This window comes from Podarcis cretensis, assembly GCF_951804945.1.
Source record: "Podarcis cretensis genome assembly, chromosome: 17".
NCBI lineage: Eukaryota > Metazoa > Chordata > Lepidosauria > Squamata > Lacertidae > Podarcis > Podarcis cretensis.
The window spans coordinates 30,634,700-30,661,572 of NC_137187.1; the positions used below are offsets into that span (position 1 = coordinate 30,634,700).

Below are 26,873 nucleotides of genomic sequence, written 5' to 3' on the forward strand. Positions count from 1 at the left end.
ATAATTCAAAAGCATCAATTCTTCGGCGATCAGCCTTCTTTATGGTCCAGCTCTCATAATGGAGAGTTTGACCAAATGTGATCCACCTGGAACAGGAACCAGCAAGCCACTCCAGTATCCCTGCCAAGAAAATTCCATGGACAAAGACAACAGGTATGTTTAACTAGGGCTGTGCAAAACCTCCTGTTCAGTCTGGGGTCCAGCTTGGGTCAGAATTGGATTGGTCTGGATTGGGCCCCTGGTTCTAGCCAACAAGTTTGCACCTCCTGGTCAGGCTCCTGTTCAACTGCTGCCTCCTCCTGTTCCACCTCCATCAACTGCTGAGGGAAGAGTCCATATCACTGCTCCTTCTTATGAAGCGGCTTCAGTCAGAGTGGAAATGGGAGATCCTCACTCCTCCATCCTAGGTTCCTGTCATTCTGCCTCCTCTCTGTTTCTTCATTCTCTTTCTGCTGTGTTGGAGCCTGCCAATCCCTACTTGATCCCGACAGCACTGTTGAGCTCATTACAGCGTCACCACTTTCCAGACTTCCAGTCGGTCATGTTGCTGCTGCTTATCAGGAGGGCGAGGGCTGAGGTGTAGTGCAAATTGCAGGTCAACTCTGCTGATGTGTTTGCACTGTGCTGACCATGCCTCACTCCTTCCTCTTTATCTCATGCTAGCAAGCAGTAGCACGACTGATGCTGTGGTTTCAAAATGTCTGGCAATGGAAGAAGAAGAAGAATAGGAGGAGGAGTTTGGATTTGATATTCCACTTTATCACTACCCGAAGGAGTCTCAAAGTGGCTAACGTTCTCCTTTCCCTTCCTCCCCCACAACAAACACTCTGTGAGGTGAGTGAGGCTGAGAGACTTCAAAGAAGTGTGACTGGCCAAAGGTCACCCAGCAGCTGCATGTGGAGGAGTGGAGATGTGAACCCAGTTCCCCAGATTACAAGTCTACTGCTCTTAACCACTACACCACACTGGCTCTCATGGATGGAAAATGACTTATATATTCATAGTAGTTTGTGTTTATTGTGTTTCTTGAGATCAGTAGCAGTGCAGAGGGGTGCTGTTGCTCCCCTGGCCTCCAGCCATAGAACCATAGATTCATAGAATTGTAAAGTTGGATGGGACATCTAGTCCAGCCCCTTGCCATGTAATGCCCAAAATTGTGAGGAAATAAATCATTTTCAGGTATTTTCTGCATACTTACTCTTTTAAAATATGCTATATTTTAAAATTAAAATAATTATAGGATCCAATAAGGAAACACTGAACAGTAATTTGAACTATTCAGTTATTCCTTTCCTAACTGGTCAATGTCAACATCTTCCAACCTTCTGGTGCTTACCGGGACTAGGGGGCTCACACTACCAAAAGAGAAAAAAATAATCAGGGGAAAGTATCTACTCAGACTGGTAAATGCTAACAACTTTCAGTTGACAGATAAATTAACACCTTATAGCTCTGTGTCAACTGAAAGAGACCAGGAAATAAAATTCAGTCCTATCAGCAGACTTTTAATAGCTCTTGAAAAGTAGGAATAGTGGTATGTGAGAGGCATTAATTGTTCTCCCTAACTCAGCTACTCATTTCCCAAAAGGAAACAGGCAGTTGTTTTAATACATTGGCACCAGGCAAACATTTTTTGACAACTAAATTAGGGTCCCAGGAAATAAACTCAGCTTATTATATGTTATGATATGAATGGACTCTAAACAAACTTCTGTGGAACTGGCACTTAAAATGTCTTCAGTTTGTAAGGGTGGACAAAGCATATTTTGGTCCTGTTTTTATCTTTAGATTGGTCTGATAGCTCTCACCTTCAGGTTTCAATGCCTTTATCATGCCATCCCATCAACAAAAGAACTATGCATACTGAGTGAGAGCTATACTGGAATTATAATTGTTCATTTGACAACCACATACAAAAGAACAAGTGTAGCTTGTAAACTTCAGGGACTTCTGTTACCACTACTGTTTTTGCATATGCATTGCACTTCAGCACAATTTGCATAATGCTTAACAGTCTGTGCTTGGCCTCACAACAATGCTATGATGCACCTTATTATTTTCCCAGTTTATGCAGAAGGGATGCTGAGGCTGAGAGGCCTTGTTTTCCCAAAGGCCATATGTGAAGTACGACTTGAACTCCTGTCTCTCAGATCCAGCTTGCCATCTATATTCCCTGGCCAACCCTGGCCTTTGTTTTTCCTTTTCTAAATGCCCTACCAAGCCACGATTACATGATTGCAACTAGCAAGCTATTGAGCAAGTCTCTGCGCTGCCTGAGTAGGAAACAACTTGGGAATCACCACTTTAAGATCTTTGGAAGAAAAGCAAAGTAATTCATTCATTCATTAGCTGGCTGGGGGTGGGAGACACTGACACATATACACATAAATGCATTCACTTTGGAATTTTTCATCTTCTTTAACACAGTGGAACAGCAGTAACTTTTTTGTAGTACTCTTCACTGATGCATCTTTAGCTATACAGTGGTGCCCCGCAAGACGAACGCCTCGCAAGATGAAAAACCCGCTAGACGAAAGGGTTTTCCGTTTTTCGAGGCGCTTCGCAAGACGAATTTCCCTATGGGCTTGCTTCGCAAGACGAAAACGTCTTGCGAGTTTTTTCCCTCCCCCCTTTTTCTAAGCCGCTAATAGCTGCTTAGCCGCTAAGCCGCTAATAGCCGCTAAGCCGCTAAGCCGCTAATAGCGCCAAGCCGCTAATCCGCTAATAGGGATGCTTCACAAGACGAAAAAAACGCAAGACGAAGAGACTCACGGAACGGATTATTTTCGTCTTGCGAGGCACCACTGTATTGCTATTGTCTGCCTTGGAATATAACACTGTGAGGGCAGAAATTCCTTCTTTAGCTACCATCCAGCTTTGCCAAAGGCAAAAATGCCTTAACTTCGCCACTTTTCAAATGGTGGTTCTTATGGCCTTTCATAGTAAAGGAAGAAAGAGGAAATCTGTGGCAGTACTTGCTTAAGAAGGAGCAGGAGGAAACAACTTTGACTTAGATGGATTGAACTGAAGTACCGTATTTTTCGCTCCATAAGACGCACTTTTTCCCTCCTAAAAAGTAAGGGGAAATGTGTGTGCTTCTTATGGAGTGAATGCAGGGGGGAGGCAGGCAGGAAAAGTCCCCAAGAGCCGCACACAAGCTCCGCACGGCTCTTGCGGGCTTTTCCCCAGGAGGGAGAAGGGTCTGACACAGCCAGTCAGTCCCTTCTCCCTCCTCGTAGAAAAGCCCGCAGGAGCCGTGCGCTCCTTAAAGGGTGTGCGGCTCCTGTGGGCTTTTGTGGGAGGTGGGGGAATTGCCATAGGTTGGCAGGAGCAGGGACCAAGCAACAGGAGCTCACTCTGTCACGGGGATTCGAACCGCTGACCTTCTGATTGGCAAGTTTAGACCACAGCACCACCCGCGTCCCAGATAGCCATGGTTACATATAGCTTAATTACATCAAAGCTGGATTACTGCAATGTGTTCTGTCTGGGGCTGCCATTGAAGAGCATTCAGAAACCCACACATTAGGAATGTGGCTGAGTTTTTGACCAGTTTGAGGTATCACATTTCACCACTTCTGTATCATATTCACTAGCTTATTATTTATTTTCAGGAGCTATTTGAAGTTTTTGTTATCAACCCAAAAGCCTAAAATCAATGGTGGGGGACCTCTGGTCACAGGTCTAGTTAGTATCAGACACTACTAAAGATGTATAAAACCATGAATTTCAATTTCTCTCTGTTTCCCATTTTCCCAATCCTAAATTGAGTTTGCCCTGTTTCCACATCAGTTCATTAAAAATAAATAAATCAATAAAAAGTCCACACAAAAATTCATACAATTTTATGTGCATTTCTCCTAATATACAGCATTCACACATTTCCCAACATTATTTTCACTATTTTGTGGGTCACTGTTGCTTACTGGGAGGGAGATGGGGAATGCCAAGATGTATAGCAAGCCTACCTAAGGAGACAGGATTGCTTCTGAGTGAAGGTATGAGACATCACCTTGCCAACAAAGGTCCGTATAGTAAAAGCTATGCTTTTCCCAGTAGTGATGTATGGAAGTGAGAGCTGGACCATAAAGAAGGCTGATCGCCGAAGAATTGATGCTTTTGAATTCTGGTGCTGGAGGAGACTCTTGAGATTCCCATGGGCTGCAAGAAGATCAAACCATTCTGTAGGAAATCAGCCCTGAGTGCTCACTGGAAGGACAGATCTTGAAGTTGAGGCTCCAATACTTTGGCCACCTCATGAGAAGAGAAGACTCCATGGAAAAGACCCTGATGTTGGGAAAGATGGAGGACACAAGGAGAAGGGGACGACAGAGGAAGAGGTGGTTGGCCAGTGTTCTCGAAGCTACCAGCATGAGTTTGACCAAACTGCGGGAGGCAGTGGAAGACAGGAGTGCATGGCGTGATCTGGTCCAGGGGGTCACAAAGAGTCGGACACGACTAAACAACTAAACAACAGCAACAACAACTGGTTAATGTTTGCCCAGAGTCTTCAGTCTTCAGTTCTCCCTTGCAAAGTTCCAATGGCTGAATACTCTTAATTCTCTTGTTCTGCATCATCTGGGGCTACTGAGCAGGAACCTACTAGGTTGCTGAGACTATTGACCTTCAAACATCCCTGGAAGTTAGGCTACACCAAATGGGACAGTACAAATCAATTCATATCTTAGTACTGTATTAGAATTACAAATATACAACAGATTGGTTCATATGACCCCAGGAGGTCTCTCAAGAACTCCTAGGACAATAATTTGTAATTTGTAGGAGTTTAACAGTGACATCATAGGCATGTGTACTCAGAAGTAACCCTTGTTGAGTTTACTGGGATTTAGTCCCAGGTAAATGAGCATATGGGACGCAGGTGGCGCTGTGGGTTAAAGCCTCAGCGCCTAGGACTTGCCGATTGAAAGGTCGGCGGTTCGAATCCCTGCGGCGGGGTGCGCTCCCGCTGCTCGGTCCCAGCGCCTGCCAACCTAGCAGTTCGAAAGCACCTCCGGGTGCAAGTAGATAAATAGGGACCGCTTACCAGCGGGAAGGTAAACGGCGTTTCCGTGTGCGGCTCTGGCTCTGGCTCTGGCCAGAGCAGCGATGTCACGCTGGCCACGTGACCCGGAAGTGTCTCCGGACAGCGCTGGCCCCTGGCCTCTTAAGTGAGATGGGCGCACAACCCCAGAGTCTGTCAAGACTGGCCCGTACGGGCAGGGGTACCTTTACCTTTACCTTTTAAATGAGCATAAGATTGCAGCCTAAGCCTCAATGGGCTTGATAAGGCATATATGGAATCAGGCTGTAAAAATATTGCAGAAGTATATTGCAAATCCATTTAACTGGATTTTCATTCCACTTGGAATGAATAATAATTTGTACTCAGAATATGTATTACTGTGTGTGTGTGTGTGTGAATGTTGAAATCTGACTTTGTATGTTCTTTGGTATATTACAGTTCTTAAGTTCATTGAAAATTTTATTACAACTATCCAAAATCTCTAAGGAAACAAAGAAAGCAATTTCATATAAATCCACAGATACAAGAAGTAAAATCAACTGAAACCATTGTTTGTTTACTCTAAACCAATATTTTTAGATATCAGTATCAATTTATTGTGTAAGTCTAAGACCCTGTAGCTTGAGATTGATCAGCAGAGAAGTAATACTCACTTTTCTTGTTTCCTAGCACCAACTTTATTGAAATCAGTCTAGAGGCTTGCAGACTATGTCAGGCTTTTTTTCCTCTTATTCTTGCCCTTTGCTATACTCACCATTTTGGGGCAGGAAGTGGATGGACATACTCATTTTCCAATGTTAATGGACTACTTCTACATATTAAAATCTGCTTAACCTCTGATGCTACATTGGGTACAATTATAATTTGTTATACTTACTGTTATGTAGTGAAGTTTCACCCTGGGCCAGCAGGGGGATACTGTAGATAGTTTTCACTCAGGTCTGTAGATAGTTTTCACTCAGGTCCACGTCAGCTATTTTAGGCGGGAAACTCTGGGTTGTTGTTGCTACAACAGCTCAGCCGGCTGCCTATAAAAGCAGGCCGGCTGAGCTGTTTGCTAGTAAATTCTATTGCAGCTTACAAAATAAAGAGCTGCTTTGGAGAAATCGCTGTGTCGTCTGCTATGTCAACCCACAACTTAACACTTACATTCATAACATATATGTTCCTGTGACTGAAGGACTCTAGAACCACCTTTTGGCAACCACTGTTATAGCTATCAATCATTTCAACCTCCACCATTAAAGAGAACATTATTGGGGGGGGGGGAATAGATGCCACTTGGCATGCAAATATGCTGGAAGACCTTGTGGGGGACATAGGTATCTCTGGATAGATCCAGTAATTAGTGGTGGAGCTTCATGCTCCGGCACCGGGGGACGGAGAGCAGGAGGGGGCGTGTCCCAGGGGCGTGGTGCCCAGCGCGGGCGGGGGGCCAGCCACGATGACACCCCACTGGGATTGCGCTGCCAGGGGCAGTCCGCTCCCCCCACTCTCCTCTTCCTCCACCAGTGCCAGTAATCCAGAGAGGGGGAACCTTTGACACTCCAGATGTTGCAGAGCTGTAACTCCCATCTTGACCACACTGTGATCAACTCCCGCTGGGAAACCAATGTCCCCACTGTGGAAGGACGTGTGGATGCAGAATTGGCCTCCACAGTCACTTACGGACTCATGGTTAAAACCATGTTTATGAAAGACAGTCTTACTTGGCTACTAGGGATTGCCAAAGAAGATGCTGATGAGGTGTGATGGAGGCAGAATCCAACAAATCTGGAGTAGGTAAAGGTAAAGGGTAAAGGGACCCCTGACCATTAGGTCCAGTCGTGACCAATTCTGGAGTTGCGACCCTCATCTCGCTTTATTGGCCGAGGGAGCCGGCGTACAGCTTCCTGGTCATGTGGCCAGCATGACTAAGCCGCTTCTGGTGAACCAGAGCAGCGCACGGAAACGCCGTATACCTTCCCGCCGGAGCGGTACCTATTTTTCTACTTGCACTTTAACATGCTTTCGAACTGCTGGGTTGGCAGGAGTAGGGACTGAGCAACGGGAGCTCACCCTGTCGCGGGGATTCAAACTGCCGACCTTCTGATCGACAAGTCCTAGGCTCTGTGGTTTAACCAACAGCGCCACCCGTGTCCCTAAGTCTGGAGTAATATATGCCTAAATCGATCATTTTAAATGTATGCCTCTGCGTGATTCCTGCTAGGAGGCTGCAGTCTTCTTATTTATAATTTTTGTCTCTGAACACTGGAAACATAGTGCACAAGTGTTTATGTCAATCTCCATTTTGATGCTCGTGTCAGTGAAGAAAGCGGCTGCTTTTTCCACCACTTATGTTTTTTCTCATTTTTTCCAAGTACTTAAAGCTCCAGCTGAAGGACTGAGTAGCAGAATGTTGCTAAATTGGGATTATTTGATTTACCCCCTTGTAGTCATTTAAGATTGGCCAAGGGAGTCTGGCTCTCCAGCTGGAGAAGTTTACTATCTCTAATTTAAAATGTGCTGAATCCTTTAGTTTCTTACAGTGTGATAGGTAAAGGTAAAGGTACCCCTGACCGTTAGGTTCTGTTGCGGACGACTCTGGGGTTGAGGCGCTCATCTCGCTCTATAGGCTGAGGGAGCCGGCGTTTGTCCGCAGACAGTTATGGGTCATGTGGCCAGCATGACTAAGTCGCTTCTGGCAAACCAGAGCAGCGCACGGAAACGCTGTTTACCTTCCCGCCGGAGCAATACCTATTTATCTACTTGCACTTTGACGTGCTTTTGAACTGCTAGGTTGGCAGGAGCAGGGACTGAGCAACAGGACCTCACCCCATCGCAGGGATTCAAACCCCCGACCTTCTGATCGGCAAGCCCTAGGCTCTGTGGTTTAGACCACAGCACCACCCGCGTCCCAGTGTGATAGCTTACTTTATTAGAGATTTGTTTGCTTCTGGGGTCTGAATAATTATTAGTTTACCGCTGCCAGAAAATAAAGAGAAAATCTTTTATTACAACAACTTCTGTTGGTGTAAGAATATGCAAGCTTTTGAGTTACATACCCCACTGAGCCTCTTGGGTGCTTGCCATTCGGAAGGTTGGTAGTTCGAATCCCTGTGATGGGGTGAGCTTCTGTTGCTCTGTCCCAGCTCCTGACAACCTAGCAGTTCAAAAGCATGCCAGTGCAAGTAGATAAATAGATACCACTGTGGTGGGAAGGTAAACTGCAATTCCATGCACTCTGGCTTCCATCACAGTGTCCCGTTGCACCAGAATCAGTGTCCTATGATAAGATCTGCTCCATGTTTTATACATTATAATTCATAAACAGTATTGTACACATTTGGAATTAAAAAGAAATGACTAGCACAAAAATAAAATAAACCAGTGTGGCTGGTACTGAAACATGATGTACATTGTTGATTTTCCCAATAAATTGGCTCTTTGGAAAATATCATTTTGATGCTATTTAAGTTAATTGTTTATGATTATATGGACCAATGATGTATGATCATATTTTTAAGTGGAGATGTTGAGAGGTTTTCAGAGTGTTTAAATAGTTACAAATTCTACCACATGGTGGTACCTTTTGTTTATGATAGGAAGTTGTTGTAATGTAGACTCCAAGGTTCTAATCCTATGCAAACTTACTTGGAGGTGACAATGCAATGAACAGACCTAGTTTCAGCACCAAGCATCTTTGGGCAGTTGCCAGAACCCCTGGGCCCAAGTGATGATGCTTCCTCTGCATCCACTATGCCTGCTCTTACTGTAACACTAGGGCTACAACAGCATAGCAAAACTATTGTGACAGGCAAGAATCACAGCTTACCTGCAACTTGATTTTTCAACCAAGTGTCTCTCAAATTTTGAAGGCCTGTTATCCTAGCACTGTCCTTCTGCCTATCAGATCATGAAAAAATAAGTGAACATATTAGTATATTATTCTCATTTGTATAATGAAAGATTTCGTCTACAGATGAGCTTGCTATATATGCAGATTTTTCCAACGGTATTTCTGTGCGTCTGGTTTTAATTATTTCTACATCCTGCCTCAAAATATATACATATAGTGCAACATAATTTGTCTTCTACAGCACATGCTCTTCTTTTGTATTTCACAATACAAAACCAGAAGGTTCTGAACTGCAGATCCACCTTTTCAGAGAGAGAAGGGAACTGCCTAATGCCAAGTCCAGGGTTAAAGAGCAAAATGCAGAATAACCTGCAGGACCCTAGAATCTGGTTTTCAGTTAACAATTTGTGTTAATGACTTGTTGCCACATCTGCACCAGGGCTTTCTACCTAGCAAATGACATTTTTATTGTCACTGTACAAACAAAAGTGAGTTACAGAAGGAATAAAAACTGCATAATGAGAGATAAGAAGGTCTCACTGGACTAGCATTGCTGTTGCTGACTCCGTTGCAGAAATGCTGCTCCCACTATATATATATATACAGATATAGGTCTGTTGAAAAAGTGGGGTAGGTATTAAAATAGTTATCTCTGGTCTTAATATTATAATCCTAATATTAATATTATTTTTATAACCCTAATATTGTAACCCTAATTTGATCCAATAGAAATGATGCCTGTTTCTGTAACATGTATGATTTAATGCAAAGTCAGCAGCTGGTTTAATTTCAAGATGTCATATCAAGATGAAATGTTTACGACACAATTTATATGTGTGTCTACTCCAAAACTTCATTGAATTCAATGGGAGTTATTCTCAGGTAGGCATGCATTGGACTGCAGCCTTAAAGTGCATTTCTGTGCACACATGCCTAGAAGATGGATGGATCCCGCTCACTGTCTTGGCTTCTTTACTCTTTGGTGTGTGTGGGGGGGAAACCCAGGCTTCCCCCACAGCCCAAGAAGCTCTGGGAGAAGCAGACAGGCTGTGCGCAGCCTGTCCGCTGCTCTTTGGGGCTGGAGGGGAAATAATATTTTTTTCCTTGATTTCCCCCTCTAAAAACTAGGTGTGTCCTGTGGTCCGGTGTGTTCTATGGAGCGAAAAATACGGTAAGTCTTGTGGTTCAGAACTCTGTGTCTCACTCTGCCACTCCTAATGGCACTTGGGCATCTGCTACCTGAGGCAGCCACTTCACTTTGCCTCATGAATAGCCACCTCTGAACAGAGATGGACAGTCTCTTATCCCTTTACTGGAGGTTTGGCAATGAATTAAGTTGAATACATAGCTGCTGGCCCTTGTCTTCCCGTACTGCACTTGACACCAGTGCCTGGCTAGCAGCTTCATGTGCTTCTTGCTTTCAGAATTTTCTTGCAAAGGAAGATTCCAGAAGGGAATCCCTTGACCATTTGTCCAGATACAGTGGTACCTCCGTTTGCTGACGGGATCCGTTCCAGAGGTCCGGCCGGATCCTGAGGTTTTCGCAACCAGAGAGACTGCTTCCATGCATGTGCGCTCGGCAAAAACCCAGAAATATACTTCTGGGTTTGCCGATAAGGATACGTAAGCGGAGGTACGACTGTATAGCTATCTTGGGTAACGCAGGGAGGCTTACAGAGTGAGAAAGCTAATCGCAGTTCTGACACTCTTGCTGCTGGCAGTGTCTTGTGTGACACTCATCAAGGAAAGTGCTGGATTGATTTTTCTTCTCCCCTGTTGCATTTGGAGACTTGATCAAGAACTGATTCTTTAAGTTGACCTCATCTCCTAGCATTTCCCTTTATGCCAGGCTTCACTTCTTCTTTGAAGTACTGTGCATATTTATTGATTTATAAAAAGTATTGGTAGACTGCCCCACCATATAGTATTCCAAGGTCACCACTAGGCATAACACTGGACCAGGTGAAAAGTCTGACTTCCTTGTAGTGCTGTGTCGGAATTGTGTCTGAGCAATAGGTAACTTTTGTAGCTACAGTGGTACCTCGGGTTACATACGCTTCAGGTTGCATACGCTTCAGGTTACAGACTCCGCTAACCCAGAAATAGTGCTTCAGGTTAAGAACTTTGCTTCAGGATGAGAACAGAAATCATGCTCCAGCGGCATGGCAGCAGCGGGAGGCCCCATTAGCTAAAATGGTGCTTCAGGTTAATAACAGTTTCAGGTTAAGTACAGACCTCCGGAACGAATTAAGTACTTAACCCGAGGTACCACTGTATTTCCAAGACAATCTTGCATTATATGGTTGCATTACTATGGATTTGATTTGAATGTGCCCTCGCATGTGAACATGTAGCAACACTTATGTTTCCTCCTCGGATTCTCTAATTTTTACTGTGGGCCAAGCGGTTAGACTAACTTTACTAAATCTTACTAGTCAATCGCATTTTCATTAATAGATTTTATATTCATATGAATTAAAATATTGCTCTGAAGACAAAAGCATTCCTTCATCTTAGATGATACAAGGATGTATTACTCCCAGGGAGGATGTAAGCAGCACTTCCTCTGTTTCCAGTCAATAATAGTGGATGGCCATGTTTGCTTCATGGCTGAACTTGAAGCAGCAGGAGAGGTGTGGATCCCTGAACTATACCTAAAGAGCCTTCAAAGTGCCACTTAAGAGTGCAGCATTTGCTGCACAGCCAAGGTTGCGGAGTTGTTCCCCGTAAGGGGACTCCTGCATGGTCCTGCACTGCAGCAGGTTAGACTGGATGACCCTTGGGGTCCCTCTTCCAGAGGTTTATATGCAGTGGTACCTCAGGTTAAGTACTCAATTCGTTCCGGAGGTCTGTTCTTAACCTGAAACTGTTCTTAACCTGAAGCACCACTTTAGCTAATGGGGCCTCCCGCTGCTGCCGCGCCGCCGGAGCCCGATTTCCGTTCTCATCCTGAAGCAAAGTTCTTAACCTGAAGCACTATTTCTCGGTTAGCGGAGTCTGTAACCTGAAGCGTATGTAACCCGAGGTACCACTGTACCACCATAATTCTTTGGAAAGGGTTTCAGAAAGAAGAAACAGAAATAGCATTCCTTAAAGTTAGTTGTATGGTCGGAAAGTAGCCTCACTTCCTGTGAGCTACCTTATTATTCCTTGCACGTTAATTTGAGCTTGGCAGATCCTGTGCCTCTTTTTGCATGGACCCCTCTTTCAGTTCTTCTGATATTTCTCAGGTTTCTATGGGCTCTGCTGAATTTTTTGGATCAAAAAAGGGGAAAGGGAAGCTTCGCTTGATGGAGGGAGGGAGAAAGGGGATCTTTTGAGACAAGATGCCAGGGCCCCAAAGATGCCAGTGCCAGGGCCCTCCTGCTGCTGCCTTATGGGGCGAGAGAGGGAAAGGGGATCTTTTGAGACAATATCCAAACAGCTCCTTTAACCAAACACCTGATTCACCCAGCAGCCTGGCAGCCTAAGAAAAGAAAAGAAAAAAGTGGCAGAGGCAGCTCCCAGACATCTCCATGCAGTAAACAGTGACCCCGTGTGGCCAGTGCTGGAATAGACATCGACAGGAAAATAAACAGTGACCCCGTGTGGCCAATACTGGAAAAGACATCAAAAGGAAAATAAACAATGCGCCAGTACAGTACTGGTATAGAATTCCTGATAATTTCTAGGTATAAGTTATTTCCAAGTAGGAATTTGAATTTGGCTTTAAAAAAAATTTCCCTTTTAAACTTTAATTTATCTCATTTGGATTCTGAAGCCTACAAATGATATCATCACAACAATAGTATGATGTACATTGGACCAAGAATTAGTACCTGGCCCACGGATGTAGCCAAGAGAGAGCAGTGGGGGTGGGCATCTCCCCCCCCCATCAAGTAAAGCAATAGAAATACTTAACTAACTGACCAATCACATTATCTCTGCCCCCCAACAAAGATCCTGGCTACACCGATGACCTGGCCCCAAGCTTCATGGCTGAGTAGAATTTCTCAACATTTCACATTATGTGTAGTTTCAGGATTCTTCACATTAACACCAATTATGATTTTGAGCAGACAAATAGCTAACAAAACTTTAAGCAACCTTCTCTCCCACCTGCTACCCACCACAAATTAGTTCTCCCTTCAAGGTCGCAGCCTCCTGTGGGAGCATTTCCTTTAAAAATGGAATCAGAAAAATGAATTTCACAACATTTACTTCAGCCCCAAATCTACTCCTAACCACTCAGTTACAACAGCTGAGGAATGGAATTTTATCAGGAATATTTTATCTGCTTTTAACTGTGTATTTCCACATCAACAGCCTAGAGTCTTAGGAAGTGAGAGCTGTCTCTTTCAGATGTATGCGAATGGTATGGTACTTTGCTTCTGAAGCAATCTAGCAAATGCTTCACGCACTGTTTCATTTCACAGTAAGAGTATTTCCATTCATGTAGGTGACCCGTTCAACGCAGTTTTGTCCCCAGATAAACCAACCTTGGGTCGCTTTCCTCATCAGTACAGTGCACAAGACGGAATAAACAGAAGATTTAGAATGTTGTACCTTTTTTAATAATTTTTTTTATTCATTTTCCAATACAAATTTATAAAACCATACCAAATTTTTATCACAAATATATACTTTTGGACTTCCCTCAGTTCTTCTGCCAATCTTCTGTTTTGACTCTTTTTTAACACATCTCCTAATTTTATATTGCCTTTTATCACACCTTCCCCCTCCCTATTCCCTTTTTTACAATATTTCAGATGTTTTTACAGAGCTTCTTGCAAACCCACAAGCATTATTTGCTCATCACATGTACTTTTCAAATAATCTGCAAATTTACTCCAGTCCTTGGTGAACCTGTGATCCCGTAGATATCGGATATTTCCTGTTAATTTATCAAGTTCTGCGTAGTCCATTAACTTCATTCTCCATTCTTCCATCGTCGGTAATTCTTCTTGTTTCCATTTTTGAGCCAGTAGTATTCTTGCTGCTGTTACTGCATACTGGAAAACTTTACAATCCTTTCTCTTTATTTCATTTCCTACCATTCCTAACAAAAATGCCTCTGGTTTCTTAACAAATGTATATTTCAACATGTTTTTCAATTCATTATATATCATTTCCCAGAAGCCCTTCACCTTCTTACATTCCCACCACATATGATAAAAAGTTCCTTCTTTTTCTTTACATTTCCAACACTTATTACACATTTTGTACATTTTTGCTAACTTTACAGGGGTGATATACCACCTATATATCATTTTTATAACATTTAGAATGTTGTACCTTGATCATTGGGACGCGGGTGGCGCTGTGGGTTAAACCACAGAGCCTAGGACTTGCCAATCAGAAGGTCGGCGGTTCAAATCCCTGCGACGGGGCAAGCTCCCATTGTTCAGTCCCTGCTCCTGCCAACCTAGCAGTTCAAAAGCACATCAAAGTGCTAGTAGATAAATAGGTACCGCTCCGGCGGGAAGGTAAACGGCGTTTCCATGCGCTGCTCTGGTTTGCCAGAAGCGGCTTTGCCATGCTGGCCACATGACCCGGAAGCTGTATGCCGGCTCCCTCGGCCAATAAAGCGAGATGAGCGCCGGAACCCCAGAGTCAGCCACGACTGGACCTAATGGTCAGGGGTCCCTTTACCTTTACCTTGATCATCTTTGGATTTATCAGCAGCAATAAAGCCAAGTTACCACAAGTTCCACTTCCACTGAAGTCCTTAGCACACTGAGCTATATACAGGTCTATCAGGTTTGAGAACACCTTTATTATTTATGGTATAAGTGGCAAACCCTTTTCAGCCTGAGGGCCACACTGAGCATCAGTCACCTGTCCAAGCATCACTGGGCATGGCCAAAGGATATGTGTGCGTACAGGCTCACTACAAATACAGCCAGTATACCCACTCTGGAAGAATGGCAGGTGAAGATGATGGACTATATGGGACTGGCAGAAATGACCGGCAGAATCCGAGACCAGGGAAAAGAGTCGGCAGAAGAAGACTGGAAGAAGTTTAAAGACTATTTACAGAAATATTGCAAAATTAATGAATGTTAGAACGATGTTGGACAGAAATTAAGGGGTTTCCAGCTGTAATGCTCAAGAAATATGAAAAATAAGGTTTAGAAATAAGTAAAAACTAAATGGTGAGGATTTGCTGAACTAACAATTTGAATTGGAATACAAGAAAGGGGTAGGGACGCAGGTGGCGCTGTGGGTTAAAGCCTCAGCGCCTAGGGCTTGCCGATCGAAAGGTCGGCGGTTCGAATCCCTGCGGCGGGGTGCGCTCCCGCTGCTCGGTCCCAGCGCCTGCCAACCTAGCAGTTCGAAAGCACCTCCGGGTGCAAGTAGATAAATAGGGACCGCTTACCAGCAGGAAGGTAAACGGCGTTTCCGTGTGCGGCTCTGGCTCTGGCTCTGGCTCTGGCCAGAGCAGCGATGTCACGCTGGCCACGTGACCCGGAAGTGTCTCCGGACAGCGCTGGCCCCTGGCCTCTTAAGTGAGATGGGCGCACAACCCCAGAGTCTGTCAAGACTGGCCCGCTAAACAAGCACATTCACCACACACAGTTTTTTCACCAGACATGTAACCACAAAGTACACTCATCCTTTTCTCATTCTCCACACTCATGTGCACACGCAGCATTGCCAATCCTCACAACTCCAGTGCTGGGATGAGAGTGTCTGGAAATGTTGTGTTTTATACTCTTAAAGATCAGGCTCCAATCTCAGTTCCATGGTGCTCAGTGCAAAATCAGAAAGAAAAACCCTCTATGTGCGCTTTGTTTTATTTCCTGATTAGAAATAAAGGGGCTGGTGAGCCACTTCTCATGGCATGAGGGGCCGGATCTGGGCCACAAGTTGGCCACCCCTGATCGATGTAAACACTCACCACGACAAGTGAGAGAACTGAGATAGATTGTACTGAGCCCTGGTCTCATTAGACAAAGCGTTCCACCAAAAAGGCTCTGGCTCTGGTTGAGGACAGCTGGATATGTTTTGGGCCAGGGACCACCAGTAGGTTGCTATTAGATGAGCTTCACACTCTTTGGGGGTGTATTGGAAGATAATTCCCACAGATGAGAAAGGTCACAGACTGTTTAGGGCTTTAAAGGTTAGCACCAAAACCTTGAACCTGATTCGATACTCCACCTGGAGCCAGTCCAGCTGATGAACAACCAACTGAATGTGGGCTCTCCACAAAGTCCAAGTAAGAACTCATGCATCTGCATTTTAGACCATTTGGAGTTTCTGGAGCAGTCTCGAAGGTAGCCCTGCATCTCTCTCTCGCCCTCCCTCCCTCCCCTCTCTCTATGGCATTTATACCCTGCCCTCCCCGGCTCAGGTATAGAGCAAGTTAGTCTAGTCTGCAGGTGACTGCTGCATGGATCACCATGGCTAGATTGGAAAGGGACAGGTACGGTACCAATCGCCTAACCTGACATAGATTAAAAAATGCCAGTTTGGCTACATTTGTGACCAGTGCCTCCATAGAGACAGAAGCGTCCAGGATCACACCGGGACACCTGAAGAGCTGGGAGCTGGAAACCAAACCGAAATCATTCCGGCCGAGCCATTGGACCCCCATCTTTATTGGATCGAGATTCAGCTGACTCCGTTTCCTCCGTCCCAGCACACCCACCTAAAAATTGGCCAATATATCCAGGGTAGCATCTGGCCAGGGCCACGAAGCAGTAGATCCATGATGTTTGTGGTCAGATCTGTGGTTATGTACAAGATATATGAATAAAGGGTGAATTTAGGGTTCCCCAATGCAAAAAGCACGATGATCATGAGGATCCATGCTTCAGAACCACGTTTTTGGGCCATGGAGTGGCCAAGAAGCCGTGGATCTGAGTTTTTTGTGGTGCAGGCTGTGCCCCTGGCTATGATGTGTGATTTGATGATGAGTTTGGGTTGGCCCAATGAGAAAAGCGTGAGGATCCATGAGGATCCATGCTTCGAAACCACATTTTTGGGCCACCGTGTCGCCAGGAATCCATGGATCCGTGATTTTCATGGTGCATGCTGTGCTCATGGCCATGATATTTGATCTGATGGTGACTTTGGGCTGATCTAGTGCAAAAATCATGAGGATCCGTGTTTTTTAACCATGTTTTTGTGCCATTGCGGCACCACGAAATAGTGGATGCGTGATTTTTTTTGGTTCTGCCTACAGACTAAGGTGTGGTCTACAGTACCATGGTGTTTTTATTTTCTTTCAATATAAAAATCATATGAATTCATGAGGATCCATGCCTCGGATCCATGCTTTTGTGGTGCTGCAGCGTGGCAAAGTGTTAGATCCACGTTTTTTATAGTCCAGTCTGTAGGCGTGCCTTCCAGGTGTGATTTGACACTGGATTTGTTGGAGTTATTTTTAAAAAATTGGATGATCCATGAGGATCCGTGTAGATCCACCTTTAACCCAGACCCCTTTGATTACAAGCTCACCACGTTTATAATTGCAGCTGCAAGATATAAGGGAATCCTTGGTGGGGAGTGCCATTTTTTTTTATCTCATCGTAGAGGGAGAGCCAAAGAACTGATATAGGACTTTAATGAAAGGTTCTCCCAGGCTGTTGATAAAAGTAATTGGAGCTCCACGTGCCAATTGCTCTCCTTAGGAAGCGGGGTGTAACTCTTTCCCTTTGAAGGCAGTTACTGAACTGCAAGGGAGGCTGTGCGCCAGCAAAGAGGCGAGATAAAGAAGCGCTTGGACTCCCAAAGTTTAAAGCTTGCTGCCGCCGCCATGAAACACGGTATTTGTACATTCAGAAGTTCCACAATCAGTATGTAAAGGGGGCTTAGGATTTCGGCCTAAGTTTTAATGCTTTACATATGGCTTATCCCCATTGCTCTAGCTCTCTGTCTTTAGGCTGAATGAAAGATTCAGAAATCAATTAAAAGCGGGGTATTATTATTATTATTATTATTATTATTATTATTATTATTATTATTATTATTATTATTAATGTGTTCCTGCCGCACCGGTGCTGTGCGTAAAAGCGAACCAAAAAAACCCAGAGTGCAGAAAGCATAGGAGCCAATCCTAGGGGCCAAGCCCCCCAATAAAAAATTGAGGGTGCAGGGGCCTCCCCCCAAAGTTGATGGGCATTGCCATTCAAATAGTGTCATGTGATCGCTTACTTGGCGCCCCCCTCCCATATTTTATCCAACTTGGCGGAAAGACTCGGCTAACGCAGTTCTTTCCCTTGGGGTCAGAAAGGGGCATTGTCCCTCCGTAGTCTCGGCGCGGAGTTCCCCCTTAGACGTAAGCTGGCAGTTACCCCGGAGTAAAAGAACCACAGCAGCAACCGTTGCCCTTTCCTTCCGGGGGCGCAAAAGCCCCACGGCCTCTTTTCCCCGCAGGCGCAACTCCGCCTCCAGCCCGCGAAGGCCGGAGGGGAGGAGAAGGGAGGAGGAGGCGGCGCTCGGCAGCCGGCGGGGTTGCAGAAGAGCTGCCTGGCTGCGCCGCGATGGAGGGCGAAAGCTGCGCGCTGCTGCTGCTGTGGTCGACGGCAGTCGCCGGGCTCTTGCTCTTCTACCTGGGCTTCGTGCGGCGCGTCACCGGGGCTGCGCGCACCGCCTTCCCGCGGAGGGAGCCCGGCCGAGCCGCAGGAGGAGGCGGCAGGCCGCCGGCCGATGCGGTGAGTGGGGGGCGTCGGGGCGATCCGCTCTCCGCTGGCCCCGCGGCTGGAGAGCCTCGATCTCGGGTGATCGCCCTGCCAGCCCAGGATACTTAAGTGCTCTGCGATAGGAACCTCAAATCATAATGATAATGATAATAAATTATTATTAAAAGAGAAGGTTTCATAGCTGTCAACTTTCAGATTTGAAAATAGGGGATCAGCAGCCTCACCTGTCCTGGGGAGCCTCGAAAATAAGGGATCAGCAGCCTCACCTGTTCTGGGGACAGTCTATGGGATATCTAACAATCCGGGATAGCATCAGGAAACGGCGCTGGAATAAGGGAATTTTCCGCAAAAAAAAGGGAAGGTTGACAGCTATAGAAGGTTTCCAGTCTGAATTTGGGGCTTCCTGTTACCAAAAACTGCACGGCTACCACGGAATAATGGGATAATACCATAATAATACCATAATAATGGGACAAATGCAAGGTTGTGCGCTTAGGCAGGAAGAACCAGGTGCTCCAATATCAGATGCATGGGCGTAGCCAAGAGTGGCAGCTGCCATCGAGGAAATAAAATTTGCTTAAGTAAGGGAGGTTCTGCCCCCTTGGCATATCCTGGCCGCACCTTGTGATCATAGCTGTCAGATTTGAAAATTAAGGGATCAGCAGTCTCAAAAATAAGGGATCAGGAGCCTCACCCGTCCTGGCGACAGTCTGCGGGATAGCTAACAATCCGGAATGGCAGCGGGAAAAGGCGTAGGAATAAGGGAATTTCCCGCAAAAAAGGGGGAGGTTGACAGCTATGCCTGTGATAAGATTGGGGACACCTGGCTCACCAGCAGTACATGTGAAAAGGATCTTGGAGTCTCCTCCCCTCTCCCTGCCCAAACTCCGTGCTCTCTCTTCCACACCCTGGCACGAACTCCCTGCTCTTTCCGTGGGGCGTGGTGTCGCCACATTTTGTGGGCACCTGGTCCCTATATGGGACATATTGCTAAACTTAAGAACCATCAATAAGTGCCAGAACTAAGACGCATATCCCCCAAAATCTGAGGGATTTGAATTGCGGTTTACATAGAGGGAGCTTATTGTGTATAGTGTTTACTTAATTGAAGTAAAATTGGTTTTATATGGGTGTTTTAACTTGGAACTGTTTAAATTGTATTGTTTATGGATAAATTTTGATGTATTGTTTTCGATATGGGCCAATGGCCGTAATAAATCTAACTAACTAACTAATTGCGGGGTCCTTGGCACCCAGGGTCCTAGGGAGATGGTGCCTATGTAGTGGACCACAAGCTTAACATGAGTCAACAGTGTGATGCAGCAGCAAATAAAGCTAATGCTATTCTTAGCTGCATCAACAGAAGTATAGGGTGCAGAACAGGGGAAGTAATAGTACCACTCACTTCTGCCCTGGCCAGACCACACCTGGAATACCAGTTCTGGGTGCCACAATTTAAGCAGGATATTGACAATCTGGAACGTGTGCAGAGGAGGGTGACCAAGATGATCAAGGGTTTGGAAATCAAGCCTTATGAGGAATGGTTGAAGGGGTGGGGTGTGTTTAGTCTGGAGAAGAGGAGACAGAGAGGAGATAGCCATCTTCAAATACCTAAAAGGGCGGTCACATGGAAGATGGAGCAAGCTAGTTTTCTCCTGCTCTGGAGGGCAGGACTCGAATCAATGGCTTTGAGTTACAAGGAGATTCTGACAACACAGGATTTGCTGAAATAACAAATTGAATTAGAATACAAAAATGGGAGGTGTGAGGAGGTCAAGGAAATAAGTGAATGTAAGCAAGTGATGTACAGATTTGACTTGTTTTTTATCTTTGTTCTTTTGTTTTATTGTTTTTGTTTTTATATGTATTGTTTTTTCTTTTTTATTGTTATTCTTTTTTTTCTGTAATCTTTAAAATCTTAATAAAAAATTATTTTTTTAAAAAAAGGAATAACTTTCTGACAGCAAGAGCTGTTCAACAGTGGAACAGACTCCCTCGGGAGGTGGTGATTTTTCCTTCCTTGCAGGTTTTTAAGCTGAGGTTGAATGACCATCTGTCACGAATGCTTTAGTTGAGGTTCCTTCATTGTAAGAGGTTGGATTAGAGCATGGAAAGGCAAACTAAGGCCCGGGGGCCGGATCCGGCCCAATCGCCTTCTAAATCTGGCCCACGGACGGTCCGAGAATCAGCGTGTTTTTACCTGAGTAGAATGTGTCCCTTTATTTAAAATCATCTCTGGGTTATTTGTGGGGCCTGCCTGGTGTTTTTCCATGAGTAGAATGTCTGCTTTTATTTAAAATGCATCTCTGGGTTATTTGTGGGGCATAGGAATTCATTCATTTCCCCCCTTCAAAATATAGTCCGGCCCCCCACAAGGTCTGAGGGACAGTGGACCAGCCCACAGCTGAAAAATGTTGCTGACCCCTGGACTAGAGGATCCTTCCAACTCTCTCTGAATAGCCTGAGCTTGCTGATGGAGCCATGCTATTTTGGAGCCATGACAAACACCACTTTTGAGTAACATAATTCAGACTTCTCTGTTTATTCAGAGGAAGGGTAATGGACAAACGTTGCCTAAGCAAACTTCAAGTCAGACTTGATTTAACAGTTAATTAAGCCTGGCGGCAGAGTGGTTTGACTGGTCGGAACATTTTGTCGCAAGCTGACTGCTGTCTCCTGCCAGAGAACATTTCCTAAGAGTTAAAATGTCAGACATAGGTTAACACATCATTTTGATGTCCCAACGAAACAAAAAGTTCTTAAGAGGTTTACATCATACCAATTAAGAACTAAAAGCAGTCATTATTTTGGGTTTACTTATAAAGCCCGTGACCCACTTACACGGGCTTTGGGATCTATCTGCGGGTTGCGATCCCCAGGTTGAAAAGACTGCTGTATATGAGAGGATTCCTCAGAACTGTGTGTTCAGTTTCTGTACCATCATGCTGCTTTCTTTTGCCTCTGGAAAGAAGGTTTATCAGGTTTTATACTTGATAAAAGGTAAAGGGACCCCTGACCATTAGGTCCAGTCGTGGCCGACTCTGGGGTTGCGGCACTCATCTCGCTTTAATGGCTGAGGGAGCCGGCGTACAGCTTCCAGGTCATGTGGCCAGCATGACTAAGCTGCTTCGGGCGAACCAGAGCAGCGCACGGAAACGCCGTTTACCTTCCCGCCGGAGTGGTACCTATTTATCTACTTGCACTTTGAGGTGCCTTCAAACTGCTAGGTTGGCAGGAGCAGGGACCGAGCAACGGGAGCTCACCCTGTTGCAGGGATTCGAACCGCCGACCTTCTGATCGGCAAGTCCTAGGCTCTGTGGTTTAACTCACAGCGCCACCGGCATCCCTATAGTGGGACAAAATAAATGCGCGTGACACTGTGGGAAGTGGCTTTTATTTCAAGCTACTTTCTCTTCCCTTTAAAACCTATTCCAGCCAGAAAGAGCATATGATGACTGGTTTGGCTAATGTGTATAGCAAACACTTTGAATGTCGACACCTCAAGAGCTACTTTTTCTCTGTGCAAAGGTCATTTTTTAGCCTTCCTCGCCTCACCACTACTTGCTTCCCTTCAGAGCAGCAATTTAAATTGATTTTTGAATTCGTCTGCTGTTTTCAATTGCTACCTTTGCCGGATATGTTTTGTATTTTTAATCTGGTTTTGTATTATGCTGATTTTTGTAAACAGAGATGGGGGTGGGGTATAAATGGATAATAAAATAACATTACTCCTTCCCTCGGCTTCTTACCTAAAACAGGAACCTATGACTGAGAGTATTAACTGTACTAACCTTATGCTAAATGTCATTCTCCGATATTAATTCTGTAATGGAATTAAAAATTTGGTACTAAAGAAAAATATTTGAACATGAGTGAACCCACACCTATAGATTTAGAAGCAAAATGGCGCCACCCCAAAATAAAGTCATTCTGGGGAGGGGAGGATTCCTAGTACAGTGGTACCTCAGTTGTAGAACGCTTTGGAAGCCGAACGTTTTGGTTTTTGAATGCCAAAAACCCGGAAGTAAATGCTTCTGTTTTCTAATTGGGCCTCGGTTGTTTCGGAAGCCAGACTGTCTTCCAGAACGGATTACGTTCGACAACCGAGGTACCACTGTACATGGAAATATATTAGTTTGTACATTAAAATGTTGTCTAAATGTCTTGGTAAGGCCCCTTGAACTTCTGGGACATACATAATGCTGAGCATGTCGTCTGGGGGTGGAGCAATTGGCCTGCTTGAACTCTTAATAGATTATTCCAAGGAGAGATAAAAGCAGATGCACATTGGGAGATGAAAAACCACCCCTACCCTCTGCCACATGTCCCAAAGAGCACCCAAATGCCCCTATGCCAGGCTGAACAGGTGCATTCCTGCTTAGGGGCTGGGCTGAGGAAATGTGGCGTCATTTTGTTGTGGGTGTTGTAGCAACATTCCCATATAACCTCTGGTTTCGTACTACTACTGGGACTGTAGCCATACCAGAGCCTAGGCCTATTAAAAAACAAAAACTCTGGGATGTAATCCATTGGAGCAGTCAAATACAACATTCCTTGTTTCCCTAGAGTGGACACAGACAGGGGGATGTTCCTCCAGCCAGTATAACTTCCTGTTACACCTGGTCTGGAGCATCTTCCCACTGCATGTGACCAGGTAGGTGGGCGTGACCCCGGGAGACCCCACAAAAGGTGCAGTCACGTAGCTATCCTTCTCTTTTTGCTCTCTTTTCCCTTCTGACTCTTTTTGATTCTCTTGGACTGCACTGCTGGCTCTCAGCACATGGGATGAATCCCCACATGGGATGAATCCACACCTTTCTCTGTAACTATAAGCCAAAGCCTGCCTTCAGGGATCATACTGTGAACTGAATGTAAGTAAGCTTCTTGCTACTTTTGAAGAAAGACCGTTGTGTCTTTATTATTTAGAGAGGGATCAAAAGGGGACTTACCAGGAATAAATCCAATTTGGGATTGCCAGACTGGATTGCTTAACTAAAGAGATTCAAACGAATCTGCAAACTAGCTTCCTGGTGTATAAGGGAAATGTGCTCTGCTACGTGACTCACTAGCGTGAGGGAGGGAGGATAATATTTCATCAATATATCCTCTCCTACTGTCCATAACATTCCCACAAAAACAACCCAGTATCATTCCAAATCAATATGCATGTGCATCTATCTCCTTTCCCCTTTCCCTAAGTTTTGCAGTCCAGACCTCTATGCAGAAGAGGAATTTAACTGTGGGTCATATTGACGCAAGGTCAGTACAGTTCACTGTAATTTCCTCCAGGTCAGCAGCAGTGTGTCTTAGACTTAGAGGACTGAAATGTTCTTCTGCTGGTTTTTGAATGCTGTTGGAAAGTTAGGGGGGGCTATTGGTACAACCCTAACCCTAAACTCTTCTGTCTCCCCTTCCCCTCTCTCCCTTCACAGTGGAGTCCCAGGTTGTCTGGCTTCTCGCTGCGGCTTTGCGTACACCTGGCAAACACTGTGAGTATACAGCCGTTCCAATCTGATTAGTCTTTGCCCTTTTTAAAAGTATCTTGTGGATATCTAGAACTCCTATCCTTGTTCTCAGTGAAGCCAGACCTTCCCAAGATAGAGCAGTGATAATGAAGGAACTTGAGCAGCCTAGAATGGCCCAACGGCTGCAGGAACTTGAGCTTCCTGGGTTTGAGCTCCGGTTGTTAAGCAATCATTGCACCTGCATTTCCAGCATTCGGGTTTTCCATGCCTTCATGTGGGTAGCCAGGACAGTAACATAATACCTCCGGCACAAGAGGGGGAGGTAGTAGCAGGCTGGGAAGAATGTGAAGATTTGCAGAAGGACAACAAAATCTCTAGCAGTTAAACCTTAAATGGGAGGGGAACCCACAAAAACCAGCCTGATAAGCACTCAGCAGCACGGAATCCTGAGTAGCAAAGTGGCGTGCGGGATGGGAAAACTGGGAGGCGACGCAGCATTTTGTTGTGGCTCCCACTTGTACTAGGAAAGTGAAAGGAGAGCAGGAGCTGGCAGTCAAAAGGAGATTTACTTTCAGTTACTGCTTAGCCGTAGTTCCTTTGACTTTCATGAAAACAACATACTACACTGAAGCATTTCATGGTTTCAGGGCATGTGACTGACTTAGAGAGACCAAGCAATCTAGCTCAGTCTGCGTTTGATGTGCAGAACTTCTGCTAGTCTCAGTTATTTACACTTAACTGCAAAAATAAGGGAAGGAGTGGTCTTGCACTGCTTTTGCTTTTCCCATGTGATCTAAATTCAGGATGTGGTTGTGGTCAGTGCTTCTGGTTCCCTGCAAACTGCATGCCTTTGAGACAAGCCTACATGGAACCCCCTTTTCCTAGCCAAAGGGGTCTCCTGAAGGAAGTTCTTCAGCTGCTGCCAGGGCTGTTCTGCAAGACACTTCAGTGTTTGGGAGAAGTCATCAGAACACATTTTTTGGTGTGGGGCTAAAGCATCTATGGTTCCTTGATGAAACTCCGTCCCTGAAGCTAGGCAAGTTCAGGCTGGCCAGCAGCTGGATGAGAGTCTGCTTGAGAACCCAAGGGATGATGCGGAGAGCTCTTTGGAGGGAAAATTGAATTCCAAAACAATGCCTTGCAGTTGGACTAGACTGTAGTCTTGCCGACCACTGGGATAGCCGCTTCATTTCTGTACGTTGGTGACGAAACTCATATACTTGTTTTGATCAGATAAAGCTTACACAGTTGCCCACAGCACTACAAAAGTTCCTGTCTGTAGGCAAAAAATGTGTGGGCTCCCTGAGTGCATATATTTTTAGGACAGGCAAACCATCATCAGGATGCGGGGGGCGCTGTGGGTTAAACCACAGAGCCTAGGACTTGCTGATCAGAAGGTTGGTGGTTCGAATCCCCGCGACGGGGTGAACTGTTGCTCGGTCCCTGCTCCTGCCAACCTAGCAGTTCGAAAGCACGTTAAAGTGCATGTAGATAAATAGGTACCGCTCTGGCGGGAAGGTAAACGGCATTTCCGTGCGCTGCTCTGGTTCGCCAGAAGCGGCTTAGTCATGCTGGCCACATGACCTGGAAGCTGTATGCCGGCTCCCTCGGCCAATAAAGCGAGATGAGCGCCGCAACCCCAGAGTCGGCCACGACTGGACCTAATGGTCAGGGGTCCCTTTACCTTTACCTTTAAGCCATCAAAACTGGATTGCGACTAATTGTACTGTTGAACACAATAGAGTGAGATGCGTCTAAACCAGATGTGGCACACAAAATGTGTGTTCCACTTAGTACTCCTGTGGGAGGAGGCCTGCTTCTCTGCCTCTCCATCATTGCTCCTGCGATGAGACACACCTAGGCTCCTAATCACATTCTTTTTTAATGGCTTTTCTACACTTCACAAACTGTTCCAGAAACAGTGGAGGGAGCCTTATCATTGATGCAAGGCCTGACCAGTCAATATCGTGCACATCTGGCTCCTGCTGAAAGAATGAGTTTCTGCTGAATATAATCCCGGAGAAGAGATGAGCCATATGCCCAAAATGTGTTGAACGTGCAGCAGGTTTGCCCCTGAAATTATGTGTATATTTAAGCAGCTCAAGAGAATCGACAGCAAATCTACTAGAACTGCAATTATTTTATTTGTTTTTATACCCACTTATAGGCTTTCGGACAGCATTTTTTAGTTCCACTTCTAATGCGGTGAGTATTTTTTTATTTTAGAGTTCAAACTGGGGAGCAGATCTGTGTTGCTGGAAGAAGTGGATTGCATTCAACATCGCGCCAAGGAGACTATTCTGTCAGCGCAAGGATTTCTCTTTGCGCAATTTCTCTTTGCCCTTCTTCTCCCTACACACCCTAATACAGTCATACCTCGGGTTAAAGTTGCTTCAGGTTGAGCGCTTTCGGGTTGTGCTCCGCAGTGACCCGGAAGTAACGGAATGCGTTACTTCCGGGTTTCGCCGCTCGCGCATGCACAGACGCTCAAAATGACGTCACACGCATGTGCAGAAGCGGTGGATCGCAACCCACACACACGCAGGTGCGCAGGCACGGGTTGCGTTCTCTTCAGGATGCGAACGGGGCTCCGGAACGGATCCCATTCGCATCCAGAGGTACTACTGTATCTGCAAGGAAGGGGATCATCAACTCTCCAGAGCAGATTTGGGGACAGCACAGTGCACATGTCAGAGAAAGAGAGGGTGGAAATTTGTTGTTGTTTAGTTGTGTCCGACTCTTCATGACCCCATGGACCAGAGCACGCCAGGCACTCCTGTCTTCCACTGCCTCCCGCAGTCTAGTTAAACACATGCTGGTAGCTTCGAGAGAGAACACTGTCCAACCATCTCGTCCTCTGTCGTCCCCTTCTCCTTGTGCCCTCCATCTTTCCCAACATCAGGATCTTTTCCAGGCAGTCT

The 26,873-nt window shown here is 45.4% G+C and overlaps 1 protein-coding gene across 1 annotated transcript in view; it reads left to right on the forward strand.

Annotated features, from left to right (window-relative positions):
• Positions 1-18,099: 18,099 nt before the first annotated feature.
• Positions 18,100-26,873, forward strand: part of LOC307206309 (uncharacterized protein) — a 39,943-nt gene continuing 31,169 nt past the window's right edge. The window contains exons 1-3 of the mRNA XM_079959435.1: positions 18,100-18,499; positions 23,920-23,976; positions 26,120-26,157. Of these exons, the coding sequence (XP_079815561.1) occupies positions 18,329-18,499; positions 23,920-23,976; positions 26,120-26,157 (266 nt within the window). The 5' untranslated portion in view covers positions 18,100-18,328. The remainder of the gene's footprint in view (positions 18,500-23,919; positions 23,977-26,119; positions 26,158-26,873) is intronic.